The sequence below is a fragment of the Canis lupus genome, chromosome 7 (assembly GCF_011100685.1).
Source record: "Canis lupus familiaris isolate Mischka breed German Shepherd chromosome 7, alternate assembly UU_Cfam_GSD_1.0, whole genome shotgun sequence".
Lineage (NCBI taxonomy): Eukaryota > Metazoa > Chordata > Mammalia > Carnivora > Canidae > Canis > Canis lupus.
The window spans coordinates 53,420,275-53,439,213 of NC_049228.1; the positions used below are offsets into that span (position 1 = coordinate 53,420,275).

The 18,939-nt window shown below is 42.6% G+C and overlaps 2 protein-coding genes across 15 annotated transcripts in view; one reads left to right on the plus strand and one right to left on the minus strand.

Annotated features, from left to right (window-relative positions):
* Window positions 1-6,240, plus strand: part of TPGS2 (tubulin polyglutamylase complex subunit 2) — a 67,685-nt gene extending 61,445 nt beyond the window's left edge. For 4 of the 5 annotated variants that reach the window (XM_038543469.1, XM_038543468.1, XM_038543470.1 and 1 more), the window contains 3 exons: window positions 2,234-2,347; window positions 4,025-4,185; window positions 5,298-6,240. In XM_038543469.1, coding sequence (XP_038399397.1) covers window positions 2,234-2,347; window positions 4,025-4,185; window positions 5,298-5,528 — 506 coding nt within the window. In that variant the 3' untranslated portion in view covers window positions 5,529-6,240. Of the gene's footprint in view, window positions 1-2,233; window positions 2,348-3,682; window positions 3,798-4,024; window positions 4,186-5,297 lie in introns of those variants that run through there. The other variant, XR_005362500.1, reaches the window with a different exon arrangement.
* Window positions 6,241-17,578: 11,338 nt separating this feature from the next.
* The window catches only part of FHOD3 (formin homology 2 domain containing 3), a 462,688-nt gene continuing 461,327 nt past the window's right edge, over window positions 17,579-18,939 (minus strand). For all 10 annotated transcript variants that reach the window (XM_038543473.1, XM_038543482.1, XM_038543483.1 and 7 more), the window contains one exon: window positions 17,579-18,183. In XM_038543473.1, the coding sequence (XP_038399401.1) occupies window positions 18,101-18,183 (83 nt within the window). In that variant the 3' untranslated portion in view covers window positions 17,579-18,100. The remainder of the gene's footprint in view (window positions 18,184-18,939) is intronic.

Below are 18,939 nucleotides of genomic sequence, written 5' to 3' on the forward strand. Positions count from 1 at the left end.
TTCAAATGAGTAAATGGTATGGTAGGTGAATTATATCTCAGTAAAGCTCTGGTATAAAATGAAAATTCCACCCCAGAGGATGATAACATTATCTTAGACCTCAAATTATTTTTCATTTTTTTTATATAAATTTATTTTTTATTGGTGTTCAATTTGCCAACATATAGAATAACACCCAGTGCTCATCCCATCAAGTGCCCCCCTCAGTGCCCATCACCCAGTCACCCCCGCCCCCCGCCCACCTCCCTTTCTACCACCCCTTGTTTGTTTCCCAGAGTTAGGAGTCTTTCATGGTCTGTCTCCCTTTCTGATATTTCCCACTCATTTTTTCTCCTTTCCCCTTTATTCCCTTTCACTATTTTTTATATTCTCCAAATGAATGAGACTATATAATGTTTGTCCTTCTCCAGTTAACTTATTTCACTCAGCATAATACCCTCCAGTTCCATCCACGTCGAAGCAAATGTCAAATTATTTTTCTAAATAATTTTTCAAAAAATACTTCCTTCTGAAAAATAACTAGGCACATGAAAAAAACAATACTATAAACAAGAAGCAAGACAAACAGGTAACAAGAAAGATCAATCCATTGTACCCCCAAGAGTGAAATTATTAGGCGCAACAATATGCGAATGCGCACATTGGGATAAAACTGAACTAAAATTTCAGTGAGAAACTAAAAATAGGTGACATTGCACATTTGGCAAAAAAGGAAGCAAAAGATTCAAATACTGACCCTCTGCTTCTGGTAATGGCAGAGTCCCTTTCACCAAATCAAGACTACACTGAACTCTGGGATAACTTTAAAAAAGATGATCTAAAATGGTTGGAGAATAACCAGAAATCATCTGCAAAATGATTGCAGAAACTGGAGTGGCATCCACAAATGGCAGAAGGGAGCCACACTGAGTGAGCTTCCTATTTTATAACTTTTCATCTGTGGACAGTGAGCATCACTCAGGGCAGAGCTGCTGAAACTTAGTGGGACCCTACAGCTTAGCCTAGACTTTGGATTTCACCCAACATGGGAGTAACAGACCTGATTTAGATCTGCCCTGCTGAAAAAACAACCATCAACAGAAAAGATATATAAAAATGGATTTCAAGGCATAGACCATCAGGCAGTGAAGAATTGTGAGCCTGAGAGATGGAAATAAGGAAGAGGAACCTCAGCTTAAGAGATCTAGAGAATTTTCCAGTTCACAGACAGCATAGAGAAGGGAAGCCAGGCAGAACCTGTTGCACACCGTGAGTTGAGGACCACATGAGATCAAGAAGAGTATTAAAGTGTAACTTCCCAGGGAAGGGAAATCCATGTTCAAAAAAGTTTTAGTTAGAAATATAAATATGCATTGGTATAAGATTATATATATAGCTATATGTATAAGTAAAAAATATCTTTTCGTATACTTTGCTTTATCTAGCCTCTCCTAGGTTTGCAAACTCTCTCCCTCAGTCACTAATACTAATCTTTATTACATAGTAGCTGTAATGAAGGAAGCAGGAAAGGTTTCTGATGCTTACATTTCTAAAAATGTCTCTTTTTTTCTGGGTACTCCATTATTCTATTTGATTGCCAGGTAGGTATTTCTAATTGAGCTAGGCTAAGCATTAATTATAATGTAATTAATATTAAATATTATAAATAATACATTTTAGACCAAGGAAAAGAGATTCTAATCAAAAGATCATAAAGTGCTATAAACAAGGGGAAAGCAGTTATCTGGGAAAAAGAGAACACTTATATCAAAATCAGGCTAGAGTGCTTTGCCTTTATGTATTCCCATTCTCAACAAGTTCAGTTTTCCTTGTGTCACCTTCCACTAGATTCCATGATGCTGTCTGTCTGTGATGGAGAAGCCCAGACAGAAGGCTTAGACCATGGATAAGATCCTGGGCATTGAGAGTATAGAATTCATTTGGTGAGCATCTGAGTGGTTCAGTCAGTTAAGTATCTGACTCATGGTTTCAACTCAGGTCATGTCATGATCTCAGGGTCCCACACTCAGCAGGGAGTTGACTTGAGGATGCTCTTCCTCTCCTCCTCTCTTCACTCACACTCGCTTGCTGAAATAAATATTTTTAAAGAAATTCATGTGGCTCACATTAGAAATAGTAAAGAATATGTCTGAGACAGGCTTTTTCCCTTTCTTCCCCCACCCTAGCAGTGCTGGATGAGTAAGTATTTGAGTTGAGTATGTTTGAACATAACTGTTAACTTCTGGGTTTGCAGCCAGTGAGAACCAGCCAGAGAAGCCTCACTTTGATTCTCGCAGTGTGATATTTGAGCTGGATTCTTGCAATGGGAATGGGAAGGTTTGCCTTGTCTACAAAACAGGGAAACCAGGTAAGAATAATTGATAAGCATGGTTCTGCAGTTGGGTGTGGCATGGATGGCCCTGCTGTCCAGCCATCACACAAAAGGCACACTCCTCTCTGGACCCCTGAGACGTGGCTAGTTGTCTTGAAGATGTAAAGACCCAGGGCAGCCCAGGTGGCTCAGTGTTTAGCACCACTTTCAGCCCAGGGCCTGATGCTGGAGACCCAGGATCGATCCCACGTCAAGCTCCCTGCATGGAGCCTACTACTCCCTCTGCCTGTATCTCTGCCTCTCTCTGTGTGTGTCTCTCATGAATAAATAAATAAAATCTTTAAAAAAAAAAAAAAAAAAGATGTAAAGATGCAGAAAGCCCCTTTGCTCCTCCCTGAGCATCCCTTCTAGGCCAATCACTGGAGTCTTTTTAAGTTGTCATCATTTGTGAGTTACTGCAAATAATGGGAGTAGGAAAATTAGTAAAAACTAAAAGAAATAGTCATTCTGTTTAAAACTCTTCTAGCAGGCTCATGCTTTAGAAAAGCATCCAGGAAAAGCATTATCTTTCTTGTATACTTTTATACATAGGCAAGTTAACAACTAAAAACCTGAATGAGTAGACCCCAGTCTAAGACCTCAGATGAAAAATCAGGAGGAAAAGGCTATGGCCCTGGAGCAGCAGCTATCACCAGCTATTACTGCTGGGAGTAAGGCCCAACCCTAGGGACATGGACAAGGCCCAGCCCTCTTCAAGTAGCTCTCAGCCTCGGGGGATGAGAGGATACAGGCACCAAGATTTTACCCCTAGAGAAAGGGAAGGGACCAACTTTGCAAAGTAGCCTTTCATCCCCATCTTGGGTTATATGGAGGGGTGGGGTGGCAGGGGTTGTAGAGTAAGGGCAGCATCCAGGCAAAGAGACATGGTAAACCTATGCCATGGGGAAATGCAACTGATATAGAAGGAATGACAGTTTCAAATCATAGGGCTACCTGGTTCATCGAGGAGATGAACCCAGAAGGCCAGTTGTTCTCCCCATGCAGAGCTTAGAAGGAGTTTGGACATAGTAGTGGGAAGTCAAGGTTGTTCAGAAAAGGACCAGCAGAATGAAGATGGAATGTATGTGACCACAGGCAGTCTTGGAAGAGGAAGGGTCTGGAGGGTGGGGACCACTGAGGGAACCATTAGAGCCATTAGACAGGAGATGAAGTCGAGGCCTGCGGGAGGAAGACCTGAAGGTCAGAAGTGAGTGCGAGGTGGGAGCTGCTGTGCCAGTGCCTTTTGGAATTCAGCCCAGATGTCCCCACAGGCAGGATCTAGGATAGGAGCTGGTCTGGGTTCCCCCACAGCGACTGCTTACAACCCTTCAGGTTCCTGATGGAGACCTCTTCAGAAATCCAGAGCCCTTCAGAGTCTGTCCCCACTGGGGCAGGGGCTGTGGAACGGTCAGCCTGAGTGCGCAGATGGCCAGCATCCAGCACACAGGTCAGTTGGCTGGCTGATCAGGCATTTGTACCAGAATACTGTGAAATCCCTAACAGTGGCCACTGGAGAATGGGCCTGGGAGGTTGGAAGGGGTTAAAGGGAACTCTTATTTGTATTTTACATCCTTCCACTATTGGAATTTTTTTTAACTGCATGAGTTTGGCTTTACAGATAAAAGGAGAAAAATATTATGTCATCTATTCATTTATTTCTTTTGTCTATTTCAGCATTAGCACAAGACACTGAGATCTGGTTCCTGGACAGAGCATTATACTGGCATTTTCTCACAGATACATTTACCGCTTACTATCGCCTGCTCATCACGCACCTGGGCCTGCCACAGTGGCAGTATGCCTTCACCAGCTATGGCATTAGCCCCCAAGCCAAGGTGAGAGAGAAACAGGTAGCATCTCAAACTGTGGACTGTATCAGAATCTCTGAGGAAGCACTCAAATTGCAGCTTTGAGATTCCCCATCTGATTCAGATGACCTGGGATGGGGCCCAGGAACCTGCATTTTCATTAAGCCAGGCGGATGATACTATGCATGTTAAGTGGATAACCTCACCTTTTACTGAACTAAGTGGTTCCCAAACATGGCTGATACTCAAAATCACCTGGGAGTTTTCTTCCTAATTAAATTTTATTGGGGGCTGAGGTCTGATTGTTGGTTTTAGATAGGCAGTACATGCACACAGGAAGAGTGGAAAGTTAATCTTATTCCCAGGTTCTCCAGCCTCTCCCTGAGGCAGCCATTGTTTCTGTTTTTCTCATGTTTTTCACAGGGTACTTGACTGCATGGAAAGCATGTGTGCGTATGTTTTTTGGTTCCTTTTTTCTAAATCACAGGTGCACTATACTTCTCACATCATTGGGCACCTTCTTTTCACTTAACACTCCATCTTGGGGTTCATTCCCTATCAGTGCATACAGAACTGTCCTTTTTAGTGATACAGAATATTCCATTGTATGAATGTGCCCTATTTATACTACAAATCTGGGCACACATACGGTTTCCTGATAATGCTCATATGCTGTGTGGTTTGAGACCAGGTGTGCCTGGAAGAACTCTGAGTTGCAGTGAGTTAGGGACTCAGCTCCATCCAGTCAATAAATGTGATGCTCTCTGCCTGGAAGGGGAAGAGAGCACCAGCATAGGCAACTTCCCTCAGCCAGGGCCTGCCACTGGCCCCTGTCCTGTACCTTCCCTGTGGCTGGTGTGCGGACAGAACAATTAGAAGGATACTGATGCTCTGAGACCTAACATCCCACACAGGGCTCACTAGATCAGAAGGAAGGAAGTAAAGAATGAGACCTAATAAAGCAATGTGTGTGCCATCACTTTAATCTAAATGAAGTGCTAAGAGATTTTTGAGGCAGTTTTTCATAAAAACTTTCATTCTCTTTGCCTCATCTGCCCACCTCTCTGGGTCCCCACTAAAGAGCATAAACAATCACACTTCTCCTTTGAATTGTGACCTCTCCCAATTCTCCCTTACAGCAATGGTTCAACATGTATAAACCCATCACCTACAACACAAACCTGCTTGCAGAAGAGACCAACTCCTTCGTGAACAAGCTGGATCCCAGCAGAGTATTCAAGAGCAAGAACAAGACATTAATCCCCAAAAAGAAAGGGCCTGTCCAGCCTCCAGGTGGCCAGAAAGGGCCCTCAGGTCCTCCCTCCACTTCTAAATCCTCTTCTAGCCCTGGCAACCCTGTCCGGAAATGAGCACTTCACCTCCCCGCCAGCCTCACAGCCAAGATTTCCACACACAGGTGGCCCAAGCCTCAGATTCTGTGAGTGGCACCATAGACCTCTTTCCGTCTGAGCGAGCCAAATCCTAGGCCTTTTACTCCCATTGGCATTGGCCAGGAGTTCAAGGGCATACTCAGGTCTTCCAGAGTCCTTTCCTCATCCCCTGCCTCTGAAAGCTGTAGAGAGTTTCAGAACTTGTTTAAGCAGTTAAATAGAGCTATTAAGAGCTTTCCTCTCTTTCCACCCCCAACCCTCTACACCCCTCAGCAGTCATTAGAGAAATCCCTCGAAGAAACCACTGATTTTGACCCATGAGGCATTAGAACTGTGCTGTTCAATTGGTAATCACTGGCCACATGTGGCTATTTAAACTATATTAAAAATTCAGTTCCTCAGTGCATTAGCCCTATTGTGAGTATTCATGAGGCTAGTAAATTCTGTATTTGACAGCACAGAGATTATGGAACATTTCCATCATCACAGAAAGTTCTTTTGGGCAACACTGCATTAGAATATTTTCATGCTGCTTTTTCTCAGATCAGTTCATTTTTGTTAGAGAATGTAGATAATTTAATGTGTCATAATGTTCCATGAAAATTCTTGAAGATCAATTGCATATGTTTATTTTTCTTAATTCTCACTCTGGTCCTTTTTAAGTTTCCTATAAAGTTTGTTGTTTCCAGTTTTGTGGTGTGATGTTTATGCATTGCCAAAATTTGTTTTGTTTTGTTTTGTTTTTTAAAGAGGAGGTGATTCTGCTTCACTTGAACCATTTAAAAACAAAAAACAAACTCCCAAACATTGTTTTACAGGATTCTTCCTAAAGAGTTTTTATGAAACCACTGTTAACGAGAGCTTTCCACCTGCTCAGCCTATTCACAGCTTTAAGCAATTCATGAAGTGGCAGAAAGGGACAAAGAGGGACCAAGCTGTCAAGGATAATAGCTAAAGTTGAGTCTACTAGAAGTATTTTTCTGCTAGAACTGATCAAATTAAAGGGAGAACCAACAGCACCATGTGGCTGCTGCTCCAAGACAATTCAAAGTTAGAAGGAGATTGAGAAGGCCGGTCATACTCTACTGTGGAATGTTTTTTAAAGAGACACAGACAGAGGGAGAAGTAGGCTCCATGCAGGGAGCCCAACGTGGGACTAGATCTCGGGACTCCAGGATCATGCCCTGGGCTGAAGGCAGGCGCTAAACCACTGAGCCACCCAGGCATCCCCCTGAGTTACTTTGAAGTCAGTCCTGATCCTGTTCTAGTTTTCACAGGTGAAGCAACAGAGGAACCAGGAGAACAATGGTGCCCTTCAAATCAGTGGAAGTTCTCAAAAGGCTATAGAATATAGAAGGAAGGGGGCTCCAAGAAGGAAAGGGGAACAGTGAAGAGCCATGCTAGCTATCTGAGGTTCAGGACCCAGTACAAAACAAAGATGTGGGGTCTCTTGTCCAAAAATTAGGAAATAGTACCATTGAAAGTACTATAATGTTCTTCCTTTCTTGCAGGGTCTCTCTCACATCTTGTTATGATAGGTTTTTACTTACTAGTTAATACTAAGTAATGAAAATTTTAAATTCTAAATTACTAGCATTAATTTTAGTTGTCTTTATAATATGCAATTCCAATTTTAAGCGCAACTAGAAGAGTAGCAAACTCATGCAGAATCATCAAAATCAAGACAATTTGTATTTCATAGCTTATGTATATATATTGTATGTATATGTACTTTGTCCTTACTAGAACACTAGAAACACTGCATAAAAACCTCGTTCAACTATTATTTTCCTTCTTGATATGTATACATTCTGTTAACACTCTTCCAACTTAATGAGTAAGGAGGGACTAAAAGAAAAACTAGGAGCTGCCCTATGTTTTCTTTTTTTCCTAAGTTGTCATTTTCACCATAAGTGGATGGCTAATGAAGGAAAGTGGCATGAGGAAATAAAAGTAACAGGAGTAGAAAAAGGATAGGACCAGCTTCCAGTCATTCCTGCTTCTTAGAATGCCATTACCTTCTTTTTGCATTCAGATCAAATGGAAAGCATGGCCTCTTGGGGATCCTTGTGCCCCTCCTTACTCAGGAATAACTTGTTTATACTTTGAATCTCTTCTCAACCCATACACCATGGTTCTTCTGGAATTCTGTGTGCACACACAGGCATAATAAAGGCTCTAAGTGAATGGGATGGTGAGGAAGAGTGGATACATTGCATGGATCTCCGCCTCATCAGACTTCACTTAAAAAGCACAAGTTCAAAAACAAAATTAAGAACTTTAGACAGTGACAGGAGAGCATTAAACCAAGTGTGAGGCCCATGAGGATGGGACCCTCTGTGACTACTCCCGTCACATGCCTATGAAGCTGCCCTGGTGATGGAAGAAGGGAGCACTCCTGGTGAAAGACTCAGAAAATATGTAAGTTGGGTGCACTATATGGGGGAAAAAAACTCACCCATGAGATTTGTTTTGAAAGTAAAACAATTTAAGTGGCAATAGGCTCTACTCTAAGCTCCACAAGAAAAAGATACTATGCTGGAATTACAAAATGAGAATAAATGCCAGAATGCCTCATGATGCACTGATGGATGTAGTTAAGATTGTGCATAAAGTGCCACATCATCATGCTGCTTGAGTTCTACAGCAGGGAAGTACTCAAGCCAAGGATAGGAATGACAGGGGGCTACTTGCACATAATAATCCATAGAATCTATCCCTTGAATCAGTGCCTCCCCAAATTGAACATGCATCAATGTCTCTGGACTTGTGCATAGAAAATAAGATACTCCAATCCCACTCCAGATCCACTAAATCAAAATTGCAGGGAAATATCAGGACTGTTAATCAACTGCAATTGTGACAATAATACTTATTGAATCTGAAGCTTTCTACTTAATGGGTCTAAGTGGTTGTGCTTTCTGCACAACGGCATGGAAAAGAACTCCAAATCTGCCTTTAATCAAGAAAAGCATATGTACAATGATTGGATCAGAAGGACCAAGGGACCCTGGGTGAACACATGTATTTTTTTAAACTTTTTATTATGGAGAATTTTAAATATTTACAAAGATATGTAGAATAATGAATCCCCATGTGTGCATCACCCAATTTCAGCAATTGTTATGACCAAGCATATTTTATTTATATATCTGGTCTTTACCCTTACAATTTTTTAAATAATTCCATTTTAATTTATCTATTGGTTTTAAGTCACAGTTATTTGCGTTACATTTTTAACAGTTGCTCTAAGGATTACAATATATATATTCTGTTTTCTATTCAATACAGTACCCACTCATACACATAGCATCCCTAAGTAGTCATATTCGTGTAGTAGAACTCTGGCACCCTGATAGCAGGTCACTGGATGGTGGGTACCAATTTAAATTGACTACAACTTTAACCCTTGGGGTCTTGGAATAGGTTTTCTTCTTTGGTTTAACCCAGACTGGATTATTTTTCTAGCTAAGGATTCCATGGTTATGAAGCCTTTATGATAATTAAATCAGCTTATAGGTGGGAAATCAGAATAGTCCCTTCTTTTTCCCTTCCTTTTTTTTTTTTTTTTTTTTTTTTAAAGGATTTTATTTACTTATTCATGAGAGAGACAGAGGCAGAGGGAGAAGCAGGCTCCATGCAGGGAGCCCAATGTGGGACTCAATCTCAGGACTGCGGGATCATGCCCTGAGCCAAAGGCAGACGCTCAACCACTGAGCCACCCAGATGTCCCTCCCTTCCCCCTTTATAATGTGACTCCAACCTTTGTTTCCAGCCATTCACTTTCTACATGAGCCATCTGGCTCTGCCTCCAGATCCACTCACTTTCCTTCCAAAACACCAGCATGGCGTCCTACCTGCCAGCACTGGTCAAATGTCCCTGCTCTTCCAAGGTCCAGCTCCAGTCTACCCACCCTTGGTCCATGTAGCACATGGAAGGAAAGACCATCTAATTGGTTATCTTTGATATCCAACCAGCTAGTTTCACGTGAATAACATCTGTTGTGAGCAGGCTTCCTGGATGATAAAGGGTGAAGTGCAGTAGTGAGGACCAACCAGAGGGTGACATGGTAAAAACCAGCACCACAGGAAGTGATGTGGTGTTCAATAAAGCTTTATAGCAAGGTGGACTTAGCTGCTGTCATAGATGGGTCACTCACACAGTCCTGATGTGGATTCAGAAGAGATAGCACATCTAGGCAGATCCATCAGGAGAGGAAAGTGCGTATTTGATCACACCAAGTACCAATCCCGTGGCATTCTCCTTTGCGGACAAGAATTCCCAAGGCTCGGAACACAATATGGGCAGCAAGTGAACATAATTTTGCAGACAACTGTTTTCTTGGAGTAAATGTACTCCAAAGCGGGTTTATAGGCCAATTTTACAAAAAAAGAAAAACTCTTAGGTCAGATGAGTGTAGCACTAACGACATACACAAAGGTGTCTGTCATACCTGTGCCATCTATTTATTTTTTTTAATTTATTTTTTATTGGTGTTCAATTTACTAACATACAGAATAACCCCCAGTGCCCGTCACCCATTCACTCCCACCACCCGCCCTCCTCCCCTTCTACCACCCCTAGTTCGTTTCCCAGAGTTAGCAGTCTTTACGTTCTGTCTCCCTTTCTGATATTTCCCACACATTTCTTCTCCCTTCCCTTATATTCCCTTTCACTATTATTTATTTTCCCCAAATGAATGAGAACATATGTTTGTCCTTCTCCGACTGACTTACTTCACTCAGCATAATACCCTCCAGTTCCATCCACGTTGAAGCAAATGGTGGGTATTTGTCATTTCTAATAGCTGAGTAATATTCCATTGTATACATAAACCACATCTTTATCCATTCATCTTTCGATGGACACCGAGGCTCCTTCCACAGTTTGGCTATCGTGGCCATTGCTGCTATAAACATCGGGGTGCAGGTGTCCCGGCGTTTCATTGCATTTGTATCTTTGGGGTAAATCCCCAACAGTGCAATTGCTGGGTCGTAGGGCAGGTCTATTTTTAACTGTTTGAGGAACCTCCACACAGTTTTCCAGAGTGGCTGCACCAGTTCACATTCCCACCAACAGTGTAAGAGGGTTCCCTTTTCTCTGCATCCTCTCCAACATTTGTGGTTTCCTGCCTTGTTAATTTTCCCCATTCTCACTGGTGTGAGGTGGTATCTCATTGTGGTTTTCATTTGTATTTCCCTGATGGCAAGTGATGCAGAGCATTTTCTCATGTGCATGTTGGCCATGTCTATGTCTTCCTCGGTGAGATTTCTCTTCATGTCTTTTGCCCATTTCATGATGGGACTGTTTGTTTCTTTGGTGTTGAGTTTAATAAGTTCTTTATAGATCTTGGAAACTAGCCCTTTATCTGATATGTCATTTGCAAATATCTTCTCCCATTCTGTAGGTTGTCTTTTAGTTTTGTTGACTGTATCCTTTGCTGTGCAAAAGCTTATCTTGATGAAGTCCCAATAGTTCATTTAGATAAAATTTGAAATTCTATTCCTCAGTCTCTCTAGCCACGTCAAGTGTTCCGTCTAGTGACTACCACACAGAATGGCGCATATGTAGAATATTTCCATCACCACAGAAAGTTCTGCAGAGCACCCTTTATACCACGCAGGACTGGTCTTCACCTTACACTTCTCAGAATAATTCTGCTGCAAAGCCATACCATACTCAACAAATCACCTAAAGACACGCTTTTTCTAAGGTACCATATCCTTTCCTACATTATATATTTTTATACTCCTGGCTCACAGGGAAAGCCAGGGATGAGAAGGCATGCCACCACACCTTGGAAAGCGGGTCACTGTCTGTCTTCACTGCAATGTGGGCTGGGCAGGTTCTGAGCTTTGTTCCGTGTGGTAGTCAAAGGCCATGAGGCAGCTCAGCCTCTTGGCCTCTGTACAGCATCCAGCATGGAAAGCAGACAGAAACGAAAGCAAGTTCTGCATCTTTGAGCAGCTCATGTCATCTGCCTTTACAGGGAACAGGCGGCCTGACTTTGAGAACACCCTCTGGAGCTCAGAAATAAACACTCTCAAGGTACCTGCCATTCCTCTGGAGATCAGAGACCTTTTTTCCACAGCAGAAAGGCTGGCAAAGAATAACTTAGAGACCAACCAGAGCAGGGACACAACTCTCAGGGTAGTTCAGGTCCAACTAAGGGAGAGCCCTCATCCTTCAAGCAAAAGCTGCAAGTGAGGGACAACTATTAAGGGTAAGAGTAAGTCTCTGGAAAAATCTCTTACCTTTACTATGGCTCCAGTTCCCAGCTGTCCACTTCTAAACTGTATTTGTAAGGTTATCCTTAAGAGAGGAGGTGAAGGTACAGATTGCTCTTGAGGGATCTGCATTTACATGTCTGGAGGATCCCACAGGCAGCTCTAGTCCATGGCCGCACAGGTTCTGGAACAGAGTAGCAGGATTCCAGAATATAGGCCTATTGAGCAACTTTTTAAAGATTTTTATCTATTTATTCATGAGAGACACACAGAGAGAGAGAGAGAGAGGCAGAGACACCGACAGAGGGAGAAGCAGGCTCTTCATGAGCCCGATGTGGGACTCCATCCCAGGACCCCAGGTCATACTCTGAGCCAAAGGCAGGCGCTCAAGTACTGAGCCACCAAGGTGCCCCCCCCATTGAGTAACTTTAATAAAAACTACTTTCCTTTAAAAATTTGATACCAAAATGGACTATTGCGGCCTTAACTACTGCCTCCACAAATCATGTTTTAGACCATTTTAAAAAATGGAAATCACCTTCAGTATTATCCATTAAAAGCAGGAATAACTCAGTCAAGCACAAGACAAATTCAAAATTTTGTCTTACATCATTCCTTCTTAAGAACCACCTTATAAAGTTTAATTTAACCCAAGAGTGAATGTCTATATACATATGTTGATTTAGGAAGTTATCAATTTCTACAACCTTTACCATTTCAGGACAGTTTTTCTTCCAAAGAGATACAAATTAATTTTTTTCATACCACTTGCTAAAAGGGGATTCTGAATTAGAACCCATTTCCTTCCACTGAGACTACATTTCTAAGGTTGGATTGAGGTAGGAATCAACTCTATTCCCTTGTCATTTCTAATCTTACGCCTTAGTCTAAGTCAAAGACCCTGATGTGGATTGAGTTGCTCCAATCCTACAGCCAGGTCTACCACCAGCTGCTGTGCACAGAGTTGTAGTAAAGATGACCTTGTCCAAATCACTATCATCTAGGACGCTTTTTTCAGAGACTGGATAAAGCAACTATAACAGCTTTCCCTAGCACCTAGCTCTTCCTGTATAGCTACCATATTTTTTATTCTTATTTGAAGGTTGAGGTTTGCAAAAGTATAATTCCACTGGATACACAATTCAAGTATTTTCAGGACAGGGTGACTGTCTCTATTTCCTAGTCCACTTCCTTGCCCAGAAGGCTCTGTCTGTCCAACACTGGAAACCCCTTCCAGAGAGCAGTGAAGGTTTAAAAGCATTTCTAGGCAGAGGCTATTCAGGAACAGGGATTATGAAGGAAAATGAGCTTTATAGTTTATTTCCTGAAAGCACAAGAGACAAGGCCCTTGCTTAGCTGGATCAACCGCATAGTCCCAAGTACTACAGTAACTGCTCCTAGTATAGGAAGACCCACTGTGGACACTACTTACCTTGGTTGATTTAATGTTGTGTATCTGTAACATGCTGTGCAGGTCTTCTACAGAATCTCTTTTCTCTTGGACTAAAACCCATGTCTTCCCATTTCCGCCTAAATCAGATAACTTCTAGATTATATCAAAATGAATAGAGAAAAATGTGTAGACACCAGCTGTCTAATCCTTGTAATGGGAGATAAGGAGGTGAGTGTGCCTGAGTCTCTGCAGACATGGCGCCTGGTCCATGCAAACCTCTTCCTGCCCCACCAGCCACAAGCTAGGAGCCTGCAGCATCCAGTCCTGCAGGGCAACAGGCCCAGCACACGCTGATCCTACATAATCCTGATGAACGGGGTGCCACAGTCATTTCCCAGTGGTGGGTCAGGTGTTCTAATTAACCAGCTGATTTAATATTCCTGTACATGCAATGCTCTGCTTCTAAATTATAAGCCATTTTGGACAAATCATTGTTGCTAATCCAGTAGTTAGAAACAATTTCCACTAAGTCAACAATTGAAGTGGTGTTTGAACTACAAAATCATAAATTTGTACTTTTTCAGGTGGATCATCTTAAACAAATACTCTTCTTAAATGCAGTCATTAAATAGTGCTCATTAAAAGAATATAAATGGCTTTGGCCCTCCCTTACTTCAGCATCAGCATTGTGAATAAATTCTCACCATATCCTTTCATCCATCAGAGTAGGAATCATTCCATCACAAAAGATGCTTCTGAGCTTCTGAACATTTCCTATGTATTTTAGATGTACACGGATGGCTAGCCAGGTGGCTGGGTGAGTGGACTGCCAATTGCTGATGTAAATTTTGCGCATTAGGAACCCTTATCAACAAGAGTCTAGATGGTGCTGTCACCTTGTACACAACCAGGCTTCCAGGGTTTGTACTTGGTCAATGTGGGACTGACTGGCTCTCCACCCATGAGGCCCACCCCTGGGGCTCAATCTGCCACTTGTTTGGGCCCAAAAGCAGAGTGGACTGCTTATTAACAGGCTTTCTTAAGGGTTCTTTTTTTTTTTTTTTAAGATTTTATTTATTCATGATAGTCACACAGAGAGAGAGAGAGAGAGGCAGAGACACAGGCAGAGGGAGAAGCAGGCTCCATGCAGGGAGCCCGACGTGGGACTCGATCCGGGTCCCCAGGATCGTGCCCTGGGCCAAAGGCAGGCGCCAAACCACTGCGCCACCCAGGGATCCCCTTAAGGGTTCTTAAAAGAACAAAAGACAAGACTGGCATGACAAGCAGCACATATCACTTCCTATCTTTTGCCCCTTGGGGCAAATCATTATCTCTCATTCTTACTTTGTATGTAAAATGAAAATGCAAAATGGCTATATGGATTACATAAAATAATACATGACAAGTGCCCACACAGAGATGCCATCAATACTTCAGCTCTTTTAAAAATCATTTGGAAAATCCATCTCCCATGAATTGCCTAGCAACAGAATTTTTCTACCAAATAAACTGCCTTTTGTTGACAAAATTGATGAGGCATTTTAATATCATGTACCTCAACTGCATCTGCAAAGATCTTTCATCCCTTCTCCTAGGCAATCAGGTGTTTTTATTTTTACTTACCTGTCTGACAAAATGTATAAATAACTGCAGATTAAACTAAATTTTAATTTTAGTTGATGACTACCTCTCATGGCCCTAAGGTGAGGGATCGTGACTCTCGTTTTCCTAGCTCCTGGCACAGAGTCCCCTCTATTATAGGCCCTCACTGCATATTTGTTACTGATGGTTGTTATTAATTTTCTAGAGCTGCCATAACAAATTACCACACACTTGGTGGCTTAAAACAATAGGAATTTATTCTCAGACAGTTCTAAAGGCCAGAAGTTCAACGTTAGTTTTACTGAGCCAAAACCAAGGTGCCAACAGGGCCATAGTCTCTCCAAAGGCTCAGGGGGAAAATTTGTTCCTGGGCTTTTTTCAGTTTCTGGTGGCTGCTGGCATTACTTACGTGGCCATATCGCTCCAATCTCTGCCTCTGTCTTCATAAGACCTTCTCCTCTTTTGTGCACATAAAACCTCCAGCTCTGTCTTAAAAGGACATTTATGATTAGATTTAGGACACAGCTAGACAATCCAGGATTATCTTTCCACATCTGGATCCTTACTTTATTCACATCTGCAAGGACCCTTCTTTTTTTTTTAAGATTTTATTTTATTTATTCATGAGAGAGAGAGAGAGGCAGAGACACAGGCAGAGGGAGAAGCAGGCTCCATGCAGGGAGCCCAACGTGGGACTCAATCCCGTGTCTCCAGGATCACACCCCAAGCTGAAGGTGGCGCTAAACTGCTGAGCCACCAGGGCTGCCCTGCAAAGAGACCCTTCTTTATAACATTTACAGGTTCCTGTAAATTAGGACCTCCTCTCTTTGGGGGGCCATAATTTAGCCGATTATGGTGGTATTTGATGATACACTATCTCAGGGCCATGAGCACAGAAATGGTAGATTTGGAAGCAGTGAACAGTGTGGCAGCCACCACAGGTTAGGAGCTCAGAAACCAGGTCTCCTGACTCTGATCCTGCTCTTCGTTCCTGCACTGTGTTCAATGAGGGACTTAGAAGAAAACAAGCCTGAGTCTTCAGCCCTCCTGGGCCCTGTGCATCCTCCCTTCCATCCCCAAGTCCCTTAGTAAGTTATTTTTTTAATAGAAAAAAACCTTAAGATTCCAAAGAAACTAAAACTCAGGCATTTTTAACAGAAGACATTGCCTTCTTCACTGGCAGTTCTGTAATTTCAACCTAAATTAAAAAAGAGGCATGAGAATATCTATGCTGATGACCAGCAAGAGTAGCAAAGCATCTCCTAGGGTAAGGGACTATTCATTTAATGTTTCTCAAAGGTCTTTCAGAGAAACTTAACCTCCTGTGTTAAAAGGAAAAACAAGAATTGCTAATAGAGGCAGCCAAAGTGGCAACAAGGAAGGAAGAAATGAGCAACAGGAATAATCCTTCAATTTCACTAAAAACTACTAAACCAAGTTCCCAATAAAAAGAGACTCCCTTTACCTCGCTGTAACCAAGAAATTAGTGACCTTGCTTGCTTCATCTGAGAATTTTTTAATCCCTAAAATAAAATTACTTGAGATTTATTCAGTCACATCCTTCTGAATGTAACCTTTTATTCCAAAGCAGTAACTCTCAGCAGAACACCAAGGGCCTCCAAAACGACATCAAAGTATCTGTTCACTAAATGGTGCAATAAAAATGCACCTTCCTTTTGGTTCACACATCCCAATCCCCAGTGATACAGATATTCTAGGTCTGTATTCAGTGCAGAGGTAACAGGCAAATGCTCTGATGAACTGTTGAATCACATCAGAATATTACACATTATTTCGAACTGTAAGAAAGCAAGCATTAATACCCTATGTATCTTTATTGATAAAGTGATTAAACTCAATTGCCTGTAATATACAACCTACTCTTGGCAGATTCCAGGCTCTCCTGGATACTTATATTCATCGCACATTATCTGACCAATACCTAAAGAGCTTCTACTCTCTCAGTCGAGTGGAGATGCAGAAAGGGGGTGGCAGGGACACAGTCATGGAGGCCTGTGGGGTGAATATCTTCTCTTTAGCTCTTCAGACAATATGACTACATCTTGTCTGTAAATCACATACACCCAGATTTAGGAACAGAGTCACAGAGGTTTTAAAAGTGACACAGACATGGAATTAATGGCTTGATGATCTACCTAGGCAGGGGTTTACCTCTCCCTCTTTCCAGATACAGAGGTTCCACACCAGGAACTGTGCCAACACAGGGCTGAGGGGTTTCTGTGGAGGTTTAGCCAGCACCCAGGCACCAGTCACCTCTTTGTGGCTCTGTGGTCCCTCAGAGCCTCTGCCAGTGCCTTCCCCACTGACACGTTAGCTTCTGGTGACCTGTTCTCAAGTGCCAAGGACTAGATTTGTCACTCTGAGTTCTCTGTAGACAAAAATTTAAATTTCCATTTTGTTTTGGGACTTAGTAAATTTTTTGAGAAAATGAATTCTACATAAGTGAGAGTTGCAGAATAGTTGTTTTTAAATGCTACTCTAATTTTGCATCAGCATTCCAAAGGAGCAAAACAAAGTACATGGGAAAGGTAATCTATATGAGGTCATTGTAGCATATCCTACAACAAACGCTGATGCCTAATTTATAAGTAGTTACAAAGAGCACATTGTCAGGCACTTCTCACTCTATTAACACAAAAAAACAAACAACAAGAAAGCCAAAGGGCCCAGGCCATTCCAAGCCAGAATCCTCTGATGAACCTGAGAAAAGGTTTTACTGATTCAGAAGGAGGTGAGCCTGTGGAGATGTTTAAGGCCTTACACCCAAGAGAAGAAAAGTTTCCAGTTATGGCATTAAACTCTAATTTATTTAGTATTTGAAACATGGTGTACATTTATGAATTTGTATAAACATTTAGTACATCTAAAATCCACAACTGGTAAACAATCTGTGCTTTCTTTTTGTGTACAATTTTGGAGTTTACATCTGGATATTTTGGTGTTGTGAGAGACCCAGTCTGTGAACCTAATCAAACTGCCTCACATGACCACAGGAACTGTGACAGAAGTGATCTGCTCTTTAAAAGGGTTGCTCCTTGCACAGAAAAGGTGTCACGCTTTGGAACTACTAAACCAGGTGTCAAGGAAACAAGAGAAACACAGCTGACACAATGAAGGAAGTGTGTGAAGGAGAGTCTGACAAGAGTCCCATCAATGCCCAGCAGGCCACAGGTGGACATCCAGAAATGGACACTCCCCTTTGGAACCTTCCGATGTTATTGTCGAGTCTCTTCACTCCCAACTTGGGGGGATTCTGTCCAGCAGGAGTTTGCACTCTTGGGCACACCTCTTAGAGTGCCCACAGGTGTCACAGCTGCAATTCTGTGGTACCAACCAGGCCCAGGGCTCTGGCTTCTTCTGGAGTCAGGCCACTCTTCAGGGTCCTTCGCACTGCAGCAGCACCCACAGATCACAAAGAGATGAGAAGACAGGAAGGTGTTAGCAAGCAGCACATGGTAGTCTATCGACACCCCTCCTGCACCCCAGGTCTCCCCAGAGTAGTCATAGGGCTCACAGATTCTCAGCCCCATCCTGCTCCTGCTGAAGTGCCTGGCCATCTATCTGCCAAGGCAGGACACATTTGGGGGCTGCAAGAAGCCAACTTGAAGAGCCAAGTGGAGGAACTGACCTTGTAAGAGGGGAGAAGGGAGGCCCACGCAGACAAGGTTTCTGAGAAATGAGTGCAATAGTAGAAAGTACAGATGGCATGTGGAGAGCGCAGCTTCTGGCCAGCACAAGGAAGCTGGAACAGTCATTACGGAGCATAGGGAAATGCAAGGTCCAATAAATGTGAACTAGGTAAGATAACACCACAAATCTTCAGGATGAGCCATGAGGCTGGGGACCTGGCCTGCAGAGCAAGGTGTTCATAGGACAGGACAAGGGCCAGCGGACAGGACGAGTCTCTGTGAGCATGGCGGGTCTCAGTCTCAACTCATCAAAGGGCCTCTGGAGACAATAACTAGTGACTCCTTATGGACTGGATGCCAAGGAGCAAACTGCCAAACTTCTGACTGGATCTGGTAGATGTTTTCTGTGAAACACACAAGGCTCAAGAAGGACCAGTGACCCTTTTCTCTGGGGCTTATAACTGGCAGGTGGAGGAGTGCTTGTGTTTGACTAAGAACTGGCTTGTGTTTAGCTTGG